The 14026-nt window shown below is 39.1% G+C and overlaps 1 protein-coding gene across 5 annotated transcripts in view; it reads left to right on the top strand.

The window, feature by feature from the left end:
• Positions 1–11742, top strand: part of LOC311225497 (polypyrimidine tract-binding protein 1-like) — a 42166-nt gene extending 30424 nt beyond the window's left edge. For 3 of the 5 annotated variants that reach the window (XM_084310792.1, XM_084310793.1, XM_084310796.1), the window contains 7 exons: positions 879–950; positions 1184–1353; positions 3345–3378; positions 4715–4807; positions 5529–5745; positions 7149–7226; positions 7779–11742. In XM_084310792.1, the coding sequence (XP_084166918.1) occupies positions 879–950; positions 1184–1353; positions 3345–3378; positions 4715–4807; positions 5529–5745; positions 7149–7226; positions 7779–7911 (797 nt within the window). In that variant the 3' untranslated portion in view covers positions 7912–11742. The remainder of the gene's footprint in view (positions 1–878; positions 951–1183; positions 1354–3344; positions 3379–4714; positions 4808–5528; positions 5746–7148; positions 7227–7778) is intronic. The other 2 variants (XM_084310794.1, XM_084310795.1) reach the window with 1 other exon arrangement.
• Positions 11743–14026: the final 2284 nt, after the last annotated feature.

The raw sequence follows: 14026 nt of genomic DNA, 5'->3' as shown, positions 1-14026 counted from the left end.
AAAGCAAATGTGGAGTGCTGGGCTCGAACTGACGAGCACAGCGTCTCCAGCATTTCGTGGTGAGCGCCTTGCCCACTACGCCACGTAGCCGCCAGTCATTGTACTTTTTTTTTAGAGCCGCAGCTCAATACAGGTAGTGGGCAACTCACTTGCGTCATTCAGCAGGTATTGCTGATTAGCTCAAACACTGTGCTGTCATTATGATGTAGGAAGTAACATGATGTAACTCAGCGACATGATGACAATGAAAAATATCAAGGCCTTTAGTGAGCCTTTACATTTTCATAATTTCACTCAGTTGTGTTTATCTTCCTGTTATAATGTACATCATTAACTCTTTAACTGAATAGCACTCAAACCAAATTGTACAAGATTGTTTATAGTTTTGTGATATGTGAGATTGTGAGGATAATTAAATCTGTTGTTTTTTGGGTGGATTGTTCCTTATGTTTTGAGATGGCTTGTTTTCAAATCTCATTTGATTGTGCTTTGAGTGTTCTATCCATTCATATATGGCAGAGCAATAAAATAAATACTTGGGAGGTAACATTTACTGCAGAGACCCAATACCTGGTGAGGTCGTTGCGATAGCGGCTCCTACTAGTCAGGATCCAATAGGAGCCTGTTCAGCAGGGAATGGATCTGGGGGAAGATGGTGTGAACCACCATGTTACACTCTCCCAGTGATACTCCACGCTGTCAAGTGGAAAGAAGTGTATCAGAGGAGGCATGTGGTCATCTACACCCTCCCTAGACCAACATGTGGGCAGCGTAACAACCAGGGGGGAATAGACTAAATTGGGGTACTGGGAAAACTGATAGAAAGGTGTGTCGTCTGACGTGTCCCACCCTCCTCATGTATATGTTCTCCTCCACAGCTGCTCCAGGCATCATCTCTGCCAACCCCTACGCAGGCGCCCACTTCCCCCCACACTTCGCCATTCAGCAAGGTTGGTGTTCATCTATGCTTCTGCATTCATTAAATGTCTGGAAGGGACATTGTCCCTATGCTAACTTTCAACTGTATGACCACTGTAGAATAATTGCATGGCCAATGGCATCCTCAAAAATATAAAACGTGTATCATCCTATGATTTAATTATATCATTTTGACATATTGGACTCATGCACTGTTGCCTTCTTTTACTCATCCATTAATTTGTTCCCGTCACCTAATCATTAGGTGTGTCTCCTATGTATTGGCCCTCCCCAGGACTGGCCATGCCTGCGATGCCTGGAGGCCTGGCGTCTCTGTCCATGCCTGGGTCTGTGGCGGCCAATGCAGGCCGGCTAGGCTTCCCAGGCTTCCCCGCTGGGCACTGCGTCATGCTGATCAGCAACCTTAACCCAGAGGTTAGTGGTTTCCCTGCTCTCTGTCAGCGTAGAGGTCTCAGTTACATGTCACAGCACAGCAACGTGATTCACAGCCTCACATAATGCACACACATTCAAGTCAGCCTTGAGGAAACACCATAAAAGGCAGTTTTCCTCGGACATTACAGCCTCTGTCTCTTTTTCCTTTTTGAAAATCCCTCCCAGCGAGGGGGTTGATGAGCAGTGTGTAGTGTAGTACTTGGGTTAAAGTAGACTCTGCTGTCCAGACTTAAAGGGGACATATTATGTATCTTTTCAACAGTTGTATTTAATTTTTATTTAACCAGATAAAAACTCATTAAGATTAGAATCTCTTTTACAAGAGTGACCTGGCCAAGAAGGACAGCAAAAGTACATTAGTTTCAGACAAAAAAAACATTAAAACATTCAGACAAATGTGTTCATGGTTTTAGACACACAGTTCCAAGGAAAGAAAATACTGTCAATTAAAACATGTACAGTTTCCTATGGTCTCAGATTCCATGGTCTTCATCATATGTTTAAATTAATTTAGAGTTAATGTTTCCTGTAGTTTAAGCTTACAATTACAAGTATACAATTTCCTTGCATCTGTGGAACACGTTTGTCAATTTATTTAGCAAAGAAACCTATTTATTGTCCACTACCTCTTTTCTTCCCATGTATTGAACAGATTTAAACCCTGGACAAAGGGCAAATGCACAAATGGCAAATGTCGGCGCCAAAATAACATTTCAGATCGACCAAATCCATAAAAAAGGACGAGGCAATTTTCCATATTATGCATGCTTTAATGGACCACACCGGCCTTATTTTAAGTCTTTGCCAATTCTACGTTAAGCCCCTTCACATTTTTTGTGTTGTCGTCTACATACAATCTGGATATTTGGAGGTATCACAATTTGCCTTGAAGGCCTGCCCTTGAATCACATTTGCCTAATTTTGTGTCGAGTATAATTTCTGATGCAACATCTCGCTCACTGTTTCTTTTTAACTACATTAACATTGTTTTTTATTCTTTGAGAAGCCACTCGAATACAAAGTTATAGGATCTGTTTTAAGAAATCCAAACAAATGACAAATGTTATTGGTTGATTTTTAATTATACCCAGGTCCTTAACTTTGCCTCAGCATCTTGTGTGTAATATAACATAATATAACATCCACTTCATCAAAACATTTTGTATTTCCTTGTATACTGATGTTTTTATACCTCCATTTCCTTGTTTCTCTCCCTCCTCCCCCTCTCCCCCTTTTTTATGTAATACCTTGACTATGAATCCTTTTTTTTCCTGTTAATTCTAGAGCCCGACCAATATTGGCTTATCACAGATATATCGGTATCTGCGTTTGTTACCGACATCCCGCCGTTTGATCAACCATATTTTAAAGGGGTCTAAGCAGGCCCATTTTTTAACTGCCAGGCTAATGTATGCTGTATGTCACACAATTTTAGCATGCAGTACAAATAGCTTACTTTAGCCTTTCTTACACACATATATACACACATATATATTTCTACACACATTTTTATATACACACACACATATATACTGTCAAATATCTCGCCTCCAGTTGCATATCTTTGTCATAACTCTTTGATAACTAAGTTTGAGGGTTCCTTGCAAAAAAATTAAAAATAATCCAGTATCAGTCGGGCTCTGCTGACTGCACGTCCCATGTGTCGAACCACCTCACTCCGTGTGCCTGTTAATAACGTGCCACAACACGCACCAACACACACAACGTGGCTATCCACCTCTTGATACTTGTAATAAATGTACCCACCGCTTCCACATAGTTTTTTAATTTAATTTTTTTTACCCTTTTATACAAGTTGATTAACCCTTTATGATTGAACAACCCTTGTTTTTTTGCCATTACCCATGGAACTGCCTTCGCTGTGGATGATCTGTTGAACCTCCATTCTCCTGCCTCCGATCTTTTCCTGTCCCTCTCGCTCCGCTGCCTTCCTCTGCTGTCTTATAAAGAGAGTTACGCCCCAATGCCTCTTTATTCTTTTCGGTATGTTATCATTAGCATCTGTTTATTATTACTACTACTTGTTTGTTCTGTTTTTTCTTTTTATTTATTATTAATTTCTTTATAGATATTTTGTGTTTTGTTTCTTTGCGTGGTGATTGAGTATATTCACACAAAAATTGCAGCATTTCCTCAACAGTCAACTCAAAGTCTTTATTTAGACTGTACTAGCAGACAGCCGACCCAGTGAACAACTCTTAACTGAGAGTTATTTTCTACAAACAAGACTTTTGTTTTTAGTTTTGGTTGGGTTAATTTGCTAGCTAGAAACGGTAGCAAAAGTAACGACACATTGACATTTCAATGGGCAACTGTGTTAAAGATGTCTGCCCCATGTTTGATGCCGTTCGGTCTTCATAATCTACCTCTACCCCACAGTGGAAATCATAACACATCTGTTGTTTTGTTCTTTGCTGTTGGCTAGCATCACAGCCAACGGTTACAGCTAATGCTAGCTAGTGTTAATCAAAGTTAACTTAATTATTTAAAACTAACAAAGTTAGTTAATTAACATACAAATATTTTAGCTGGACTATATTTATGCCGGCATGATTAAATTCAGGTGCTGCAATTTTTGGTGTATTTCATAATTTTTTTTATGGTGTACTCAGTCTTAGTTCCACTATCATTTTGCATGCTGAATTCTCTTACGTTTGCATGCTCTCAACACTGTATCAATTGCTTTTGGTTAATAGTCAAGACTCTCGTAATTTTTGTTGCATACATGGTGGAATCTGCCAGTTTAATTTCCTCTGACCCTTACCCTAATTTCCTCACTTGGATTTCTTGTTTTTAACCAGTTAGTGATTCTTGCCTTCTAAATTGTTTATTTTTTCTCCCCCCCCCCCCCCCCTTCATAAATTAATTAGCATTCCCATGTTATCGCCTCCTCGACAAAAGTACTTCAATACTGTTTCTCCCTTCACCTTCTGGTATTCACATTTTGCAGTTCTACAAAACCTTCAGCAAAGATCCCACACAATGTATAGAATTTCCCCCCCTTTTTCCCCCCATCTAAAGTAGATCAGTTTTTCAGATATTTTACAACATTACTCGATATGCATATTTTCTAGTAGCGAATACAAATTTGCAAGGGTCAGTGGCTTAAAACTCGATTCACTCAGACCTCCACTTTCAGTCGGAATATATCGACTGTGAAGTAGGTCATGCATTTAGGATGCTTTTTTTTTTTTAATTAAAAAAAATGTAAGAGTCTTCTTAAAGCATCCCAGATTGAATTCACCCATGTCTAGAATTAATTTTGATGTACGTTTCTTACACACATACCCCCCCCCCCCCCCCTCTACTGCTCGTTAAGGTGTATATGGTGACGCGATGAGAGTGAAGATCCTGTTCAACAAGAAGGAAAATGCTCTGATTCAGATGGCCGACGGCACTCAGGCTCAACTAGGTAAATGTTCTGGTAAAAACCCAAATGAAAGGAACTTTTTGACTTTCTTTTCCTTGTGGCCCTTGAAGCGTTTAGCCAGTCTGTCCTGTGAATGATTTGTTCTGTGTAATTGTGAAAAAGTATGTAATTGATTTGTATATCGATTAAGCTACTGTCCAGTAAGAGACTTAAAATTAAAGGTGCTATAGATAACATTGAGCCACTAGATGTCCCACTAGAGAGTTGGTTTGTTTCAACTAGCAGCATGTTATACATTTACATTTGTCATTTAGCTGATGCTTTTATCCAAAGTGACTTACAAGTTTTGTACAACAAGACAGCAGGAAGGGTACAACTCTTATCAGCTGAGTAACAATGTTCATCAAAGTGTTGAGTGCTACAGTGTAGGTTAGTATATTAGGACATGACATGTGCATGACAGTAAGGTTAGTTAGGGTTAGATGTTCTTTTAATTTTTAATTTTTTTTAAATTATCCAATCAGGTGCATTCCACATGGAGAAGTAGGGGAGGGGATACATGTAAACAACAACATTCATTTTGGACCTGCCAACATTTCTGAAATGATAAATTAATCGTTTATTTGGGGGAAAAGCAATACTTTTATTCTGCACATTTTCTAAAAGCTCTGTGGATGTGTTATTTAAAAACATAATCATTTGATCTATAGCACCTTTTTAACTGCCACTCTTCTCCTCGTCGCAATCCTCTCGTCATCACTAGCCATGAGCCACCTGAACGGACAGAGGCTCTATGGGAGGCCCCTGCGCGTCACCCTCTCCAAACACACCAGTGTCCAGCTGCCCCGGGAGGGCCATGAGGACCAGGGGCTGACCAAAGACTACAGCAACTCCCCACTGCACCGCTTCAAGAAGCCTGGCTCCAAGAACTACTCTAACATCTTCCCTCCCTCCTCCACCCTGCACCTCTCCAACATCCCGTGAGTAGTTTATACCTGTATCACTGCACACATATTATTTAATACAACTCTGTACTTTACTCGGTAGTACTAATCTATATATTTTATACCCAGTTTAATCACCTGTACATTGTATATTACTATTGCACTTTTCTGTTACATTTGCACTGTACTTGTGCTGCATGATGACAATACATTTGAAACATTGAAACGCCAGTGAAACATTTTGATGGTTTTAAAAAAAATTCAAATATAGATAATGAATTTAAATATGCATTATCAGCTATCCAATTAGTCTTTGTAGTGCCAATGTTTGGCTACTTAAAAATCATTGAACGTACATGGAGAGAGGGTGGGAGATTTTGTGTTCGCAAAATCAACTCCAATGAAGGTAAACTCGCCCAGTGGACTGCTGTGCGCTGCCTCAGGGTTGAGTTAACTGTTTTGGGGCTCAGTTAGCGACTGGTTTAGGTTTTACAGTGACTTTGGTAAACGGGATGGATGTTGATCTTGAGGATGTGATGCATGCGACACATTAAGCCTGTTGGCAGTTACGGTTCGTCTTCATCAATCTCCTGGTAATATTTTAGATATCCAAAATGCTCCCACGCTGGAATGTTGCTGTTTCCAGTTGGCAGTTACGGTTCGTCTTCATCAATCTCCTGGTAATATTTTAGATATCCAAAATGCTCCCACGCTGGAATGTTGCTGTTTCCACAGCATGTCTCCTCTCTGTAAACTCATGCTGTTGGTGGCACTCGCACATAAACACAGCACAGTGAAACAGCGTGACTGAGGGGTTTTTCACAGGGCAATGTCTAACGCAGGGCTTAATAGCTAGATATTGTGGCTTCTAAAATTCTTGGTAATCGTGACGTTTTTTAACGATTAGCAGCGGCTGGGTAAAGGATTATGGTTCAGGTTGTAATCTTTACTCGCTTGTGCTCCTAAATAATCATTCCAGTTCGCACGTATCTATTTCTACTTGCAAATGCAAGTGAAACACTGTGTAATTTAGTACTTGAACATGGACAGTATGTGTTGGTCCTATGGAGTGGAAATTACAACACTGCACAAATATTTCCAGTTTCCTAACTCTGGATTTAGCCATTCACTACATCAACATGACATAATCAACCCTTCAATTCAATCATTTCTTTTGAAAAGGGGGAATCTCTGTTGCCTCCCAGCCTGTCCCTTATCTGGCTTCACTTTGACAAAGAATCCTGAAATCCAGAGTCTCTCTCCCTCTCTCATTGGCTAATGCTCACTACTGCAGAGAGTGATGCCTGTGGACCACCACTCATTCACATGCCTGCGTTACATCATGAGAACGTAAACTCAAGAGATGCACACGCCGAATTTTGCCTTCAAAATGACAGGATGGGGGAATAAAGGGTCTATTGTGTTATCTCTGCTTGCAGACCTGCTGTGGTGGAGGATGACCTCAAGATGGTGTTTGCGAGCTCAGGTGCCATGGTCAAGGCCTTCAAGTTCTTCCAGTAAGTAAAGCACCACCATGTTTATTGATGTTGTGGGTTGTTCTCTCTCTGTCTCACTCATTATCTCTGTCTCCACACACACACACACACACACACACACACACACACACACACACACACACACACACACACACACACACACACACACACACACACACACACAAGGATTGATATGCAGGTCTGGAAAGGATGGGAAATTAATTTGATAATTTTCAGATTGTGAAAAGTTTGGGAAAGAGCACTGACAAGTCTGGACTGTTATTCAGTCTCCATAGAAGTATTACTACATATTGTATAGTTGCCCACTGTCTTTTGACATTGTAATATTTGTTGTTGTGAAGAATAATCTTCAGCTGTAGAGTGTAGTTGCAGCCCTATTAACCTGATACTATTAGCTTGCATCATAGTGAGCACCCACAACATATTTAAATCCAGCAAGTGAAGGCCTGGTAAAGTATGAAACTCTGAAATGGAAAAAAGTGTAGGAACACAACACAAACTATAATCTTTACCATGGGCGGCCATCGCTAACCAACCGACTGTCCCTTTCAGGAAAGACCGCAAAATGGCTCTGATCCAGATGGGGTCAGTGGAGGAAGCCATAGAGTCCCTCATTGAGTTTCACAACCACGACCTGGGAGAGAACCATCATCTGAGGGTCTCTTTCTCCAAGTCCACCATCTGAGGAAAGCAGCCCGACGTCAGTTATTACCTTATGGCAAACAACTCCTGTTAAGTATAGCCCTGAACGAGTGAAATCACTTTCATCATTCCTATCGCATATTTATATACATATCAATACAAATCAACCACATATGGAAAAAGTGTATAGCATATTTTATCGGAGTTCTTAACCAATTCTTGGGTTATCTCTCCGGAGAAGTTAAATTGAGTACCCTAAAACCAAATGCATGGTCAAGTGCATCATTCATGGTAGTGCGCCAGGCTCACAGACAATCGCCTTGCTTCTAGTCAACAAGGAAGAGGCTAGCTTGCAGATTTCAAAATTGGCCTTTGAAGTCTGTCAAGTTTAAATGAAAACCACCAAGCCCCTTGTTAAAATTTCTTTAAAAAAAATTGTTACAAGGATAATAATCTAGCTGAACAGTTTCGAGCATATAGGTGACTTGTGTTTTTCAAATAACTTGTGAAAAAAACACAAAGGAACTTGACGTTCCTCCTCTTGTAATCTTTCAAGAGTGGATGATGCATGTGGTGGTACATTTAATTAGCCCTGCCAGCCTCCACTGAAACAGATTCATCTTTGTGATTTCACACAAAGTCCCACCTGGTTGTTCTCCCGCCCACTCAGGAGCTTTGTGGTGTCTGGCGCTTGGCTCATAGCTCCATGTTTCAGGAGGCACGTGGCGCGTTGGCGAGTCTTCTCTACGGCCGCTGCCACTAAAAACTAAAAGTCTTAAAAGTGTCTTAAAGCTACTCTGTAGTTTTGGGAGGGAAATGTATACCTTGGAAATGTTATTTTAAATACTATATATTTATACAAATTTACTGAATTACCGAATAAACAAACTGTCCTTAGAGGAAAATCGGGTCACCTGGAAAACCGTTTGAAACCTATAATGTTACTGTTGCACCATGTTGTTTATATATATCCTTTAAGGTTTGGTTCACAATGCCTTAAAAATATGTTGTTTTTATATATAAAATGGTGACATCATAATTCTAAGAATTTTCTAATTGGGCAATTTTAAATTAGTAACTTTTCCTCTCAAAATGACAGTGCAGCTTTAATTCAAGAGATAAGCATGAGAAATGAACCAGTGGATTTGCCTTTTCGGTCTCGATTTCATATACTTCCTGTGCCTTATTTCAGAAGTCCTTGACTTTGACTTTCAGTGTAAAAAAAGAAGAAGAAATCTTTCCATCACGTTTCAAACAGGTTTACAGCTGATTTTAGGTTTACCATTTGTATGAGATATATTAGAAATATATCCATATTTTATTGTTTTCAAGTCCTTTTATTTGAGTGTTTTGTACCTTTAACTGCTACCTGTTGTTGTTGTTGTAGTAGTTGGGAATATTCAAACTACAGCTGACCAGCCATTTGAAAAAGAAACTGCAATGAACCCCCCTGTTGCAGGCTGTATGGCTCTTATTACTAGTCTTGTTTACTGTAATTCTAGATGCAAATTATTTGCATTTCTTTTTATATTTTTTATTTCCATGTATGCAATCATTTTTTGTTCAAATCAAAATATTGTAGCAATAAGTCATTCCTTAACTATTGAGTTTATCGCAACCATGGTTAGTGGATCTCGCAGCACTTTGCCTTTTGCAAATTGCCTTGCAAAACCTTTTCTGGAAGATGTCTCTTGTTTGGCCCGTTGGATGTATTTGTAAATCGTGTTACCTTGCTATCTCATCTTATACGCTATAAGTTTGTGATATACTACAGCTCAAAACCAAAAAAGGCCTTCTAGATGCAAAACCCATACACTTGCCTCTGTGTTTCTGTTTTTCTTTTTAAAGAACTTTAATTTCTTTTAGTATTTGACAATGTTTTCCTGTGTGAATACTTTAAAATCTCTTAATACTGATTTCAATGGATCACAAAGGCAGGCACACACAATCACAAAGGCACATGAGGGTTTGTGTGCTGAGGATGTACTAATGCTGGTACTGGACATCAGGCGGATTCCAGGCTAAAATAGGATATGGATATGTGGGAGAATTTCATACTGGAATTTTACAAGTACCACGTGTAGCATGTCGGGAAATCAAAGCAACTTGAATTTTCGCATTTTGTTTCACATACGCCGTTGGATCTCTGTTACGGAGAATAAGACGGCGCTATATCTCAATCGATTTGGCCCAATAGAAATGATTGATAGATGATTGGTACTCTGCATCGCCAATATACATAAAGACTTTGTCCTTTTGGTACAAGCCGAAGGAAGTGGTGTCGGTGCATCCCGTCTGGTCCTTGTGTACGCGTAGCGTCAAAGACTAAACCGATGCTGCATCAAAAGTGCCTTCTATTCTGTGCCGTTTTATTTGTACAGCGAGCATGGATTTCTTCGGCTAAATACATTCTCAATGCAACACGTCATAGAATGTGCTGAACAGAAAGATTACGATGTGCAAATTGGAGACATGTTTGCTGTGGTGCTGTTAGTGTTGAAATCAGACTGATTGCTTTGAAGATATCGAGCACCATCCATGTTGTCTTAATGCTATTTATGTAGACATTCCATCTATGTTAATAGGATAGTCCATGCTTTTTTGATATTTTTTTTAATAAAGCCTATCTGATTTTTTTATAAACTGGACGTCAAAATCACTTGCACTAATGTTTTTAGTTTTTGACATATTGGGAGCATAATGTTAGCCTTTGTTATCATAATACTAGGCGTTAGTTAGGGGGCATGAATATTGCTTGGTAACAGAATTTGAAATTACTTCCATTGGCATGCTTAGTGTGATGCTAACAAATGCTAACATTTTCTGCTACCATGGACTCAAAAACCAAAACACTGGTTTAATTGCTTTTTTAGGGTTCACTTAAATTACTTAGTTTGTAACAGATCAGATAGGCCTCTACAATATTTTGTCTATCACCTTTTCATGGTTAGAATTTATTAACATTGTCAAATGTCCATCTCCAACCCAAATGAGTAGAACAATTCAAATGCTTGGAGTTAATGCACCATGTTATTCTAATCCAAAGCATTGATTGTGGTAATTGGCATGGATTTTACTTCTACATGTTCAGATCATGGCAGAAAGTGGACTTAAAGCTGCTATAACTCTTCTCTGACCACTAGGGGGACCGCGAATCACCGCTATTAACCAACTCTATTTTCCCAAAATGAAGCCTTGTCATGTATAAACATAAAAATGCCTTACTGGTGCAATCTTCTTGTAACTAAAATATGTGCTGATACAACTTTCTCTTGGCCATTTCCTGGTTGTTAAACAAGGTAGGTAAATACTTCACCTACAAATACAATACTGCACAATATTGATGTAAGTAAGAGATGGCTGGAAAAAAAGTTGTCAACAACAAAAATGATTAATAACAGATTTGCTGCTGGTAGCACAGGCTTGTTGACTAGGACACCAACTCAATGAGACCTTCTGGCAGGTGGTCATAAGAGGTTTTGAAAATTAGAAAAATACTGTCGGAAAAGGGTTATTGCAGCTTTAACTAGTAGTTACTCAGCGTTATGTCTGTCACATACTGGTTCTTTACCAAGGAGACAAACATGGTGTGTTGTTGGGATGTGGTTAAGAAAAACTGTACATAATGATTTTTATACCACAGTAGTTATTCAGATGCAATATTGGTTTTATATCTTATGAAACGTGTATATTTTGATTAAATCGTGGGACCATTTACAAGCCTTTCACTTACTGTTATTACACAAAAGGAGAAATTTATTACAGAGAAATTAGTAACCATAACTAAATCAAAATGCGCTGTTCTTATGAAGTGTCTTTTTTTGCCATTTTATTTCTCTTGTGCCCCCAATAAATATCTTCCTTTTTGCTTCTGTTTAACGTTTTTTATTTCAACTCTGCGAGACTTTCGTTAAGTGGGCAGAAGTGCTCTCACTGCAATGTCTGACGATCTGAAAATAATCTCTCATCCAAAAACTCAAGTTATTGACTGTTAATTTGTTTGTTCAATGTTTATGGCCTTCAGTGATGTCATTGAGCAGTAATTGACACAGATTCTGTGTCTTCTGATTACATTACTGGAGGACATATTACAATTCTTTAACGTTCAAATAACTTATTCAAACTCTTGTCAAGTAACTGTTAAACTAAATGTGCAAACTATTTATGGTTTTGGAATATGTGATATGTGCATAATAAATCGGCATTGATTTCTGAAGGGCTGCCATGTCGCCCTGTGGTGGATGCTGTTACATTTCTGAGAAAAGACCAGCTCTCAAGACGTTGGATGACCAATGCCTTAGTTTTAATAAGTGATTGCAGAGATGATACTGAATTGGCTAGGTAATTAACAGTATTGTTAATTGGGTAATTGGTGGCGGTACACAAATCGCAAATGGATTTCATTTGTTTTGTTGATGTGGTTGTGAGACATTTTAACCTCTTAAGCCCGGAGCCCTATTTTCAGAAAATCTGCCTAAAATACATAAGTAAATCAAATATTGCTCCACTTTTACAAGGGCCATTTGCATATTCTTGGTATCTAGGGACATCTATGGACCTCAGTGAATGTATTCCCAGTGTCAGAAATATTGTGTATTACTAGGCTTGCTTAAATTGTGATGAAACAAAGGAGAATATGAATTATGATTGCATCTTTGACAGAAAAACTGCCAATGATCTCGTGCAGATCATGTGTACAAAAGAAATCTAAGGAAATGAATAATGGGAAGATGATTAAACTAATTTCAAGTTGCTACATGCTAAAAATAGGGAAGAGAAACTAACTGCGCTTCAATATATGTCAATAACGTTACGTTGTGTCGTTTATTATCCCGAATAATAAGATATGAAAAAAATTCATACAGAAGTACTTTGCTTGAAACCCCATAGAGGCCCTTGGGAAGTGTTGTTCCGAAAGCTGTCAGTGTCCTCTACAAAATGGCTGCAAAAAAACTACAATTCCCGAAGTTCACATTTTCCAAAATGGCAACTTTCGCGAACGAAATAATACCAAAACGAAAATGAAAATCTATCTAATAACACTATTGGTAAACTAAAGTATTGATGATAATAAACATTATAAATGCTGTTGTGACATGGTTATGTTTATACTTTAATACATTTGAAAAATAAAATTATACTTTTGTCAAACAGTCTGGAGAGATTGATTTATGACATGATGTCATTTGCGGTCCGCCAATGGACCGCACGGGTGGAAGAGATACTAGTATTATCAAGTGAATGGCATAGCCTCAGACTGGGAGAGCTCTTTCCACATCGAGATTACCAACACAGGTGGTCTATGAAATGGTCTCCAACCTGTTACGCAAAAGATGTTTTCGGTTTAGACAAGAGCTCTTCAGAATCAGAAAGGTCTTTATTGCCACATACAAGGAATTTGATTTGGTCGTTTTCTGTGCAACATTAACGGACATAATAAAATAAAATGCAATATGAACTAAATTGAGATAGAAGCACAATAGAATAGAATTATGAAATGGAATAGCCAGGGCTGTACAACACAAAGACAACAGGTTTTCAGCTAACAATTCATATTGCTGGAAATGCGATGATTGGTATTTAGTGATATTATTGGACAAGTAACATGACTAATGAAATGTGAAGGTGGTTGTTTAATAAACAATGCTCCAACTCCTGTGCCATGTGCTGTCTCCAGGGAGCAATAGCGCCTCGTAGTCGTGCAAAATGCTTACTGCACCTGGTATTCAGGCGGTCTCCCATCCAAGTACTGCAATCTGCATGCATGTAGTCACTGTGTGTTGTTGTAGCCACCGGGTAAATCGCGATTTTTTTATTAGTTTGTCATGACCAGTGGTGCGTTATTGAAATCATCTGGGGTGACACGCACCACGTGCACGCGCGCTCCCGGCGCGTGCGCGCGCTCCCGCGAATGCGCATTTAATGTCCCCTCGCTTGGGCACAGACTAAAGACAGTGCCTAATTGCCTCTACGAATGGAATGGAACACGTCTTCACAACAAGGTTAGGTGTGAATGTGTCTGAGAACGTATTTAACACACCTGACGACCGGAGCTATTGATGCAAATAGCGAGTGAGGTTACACACCGTGCTACCCCGTCCCATGAACAACGCATGCCTGGTCATGACAAACCAATTACATAATCCAACATATGTGTA

The sequence above is a fragment of the Notolepis coatsorum genome, assembly GCF_963971535.1.
Source record: "Notolepis coatsorum genome assembly, chromosome: 3".
Taxonomy (NCBI): domain Eukaryota; kingdom Metazoa; phylum Chordata; class Actinopteri; order Aulopiformes; family Paralepididae; genus Notolepis; species Notolepis coatsorum.
This window is presented reverse-complemented; position numbering and strand designations above follow the sequence as displayed.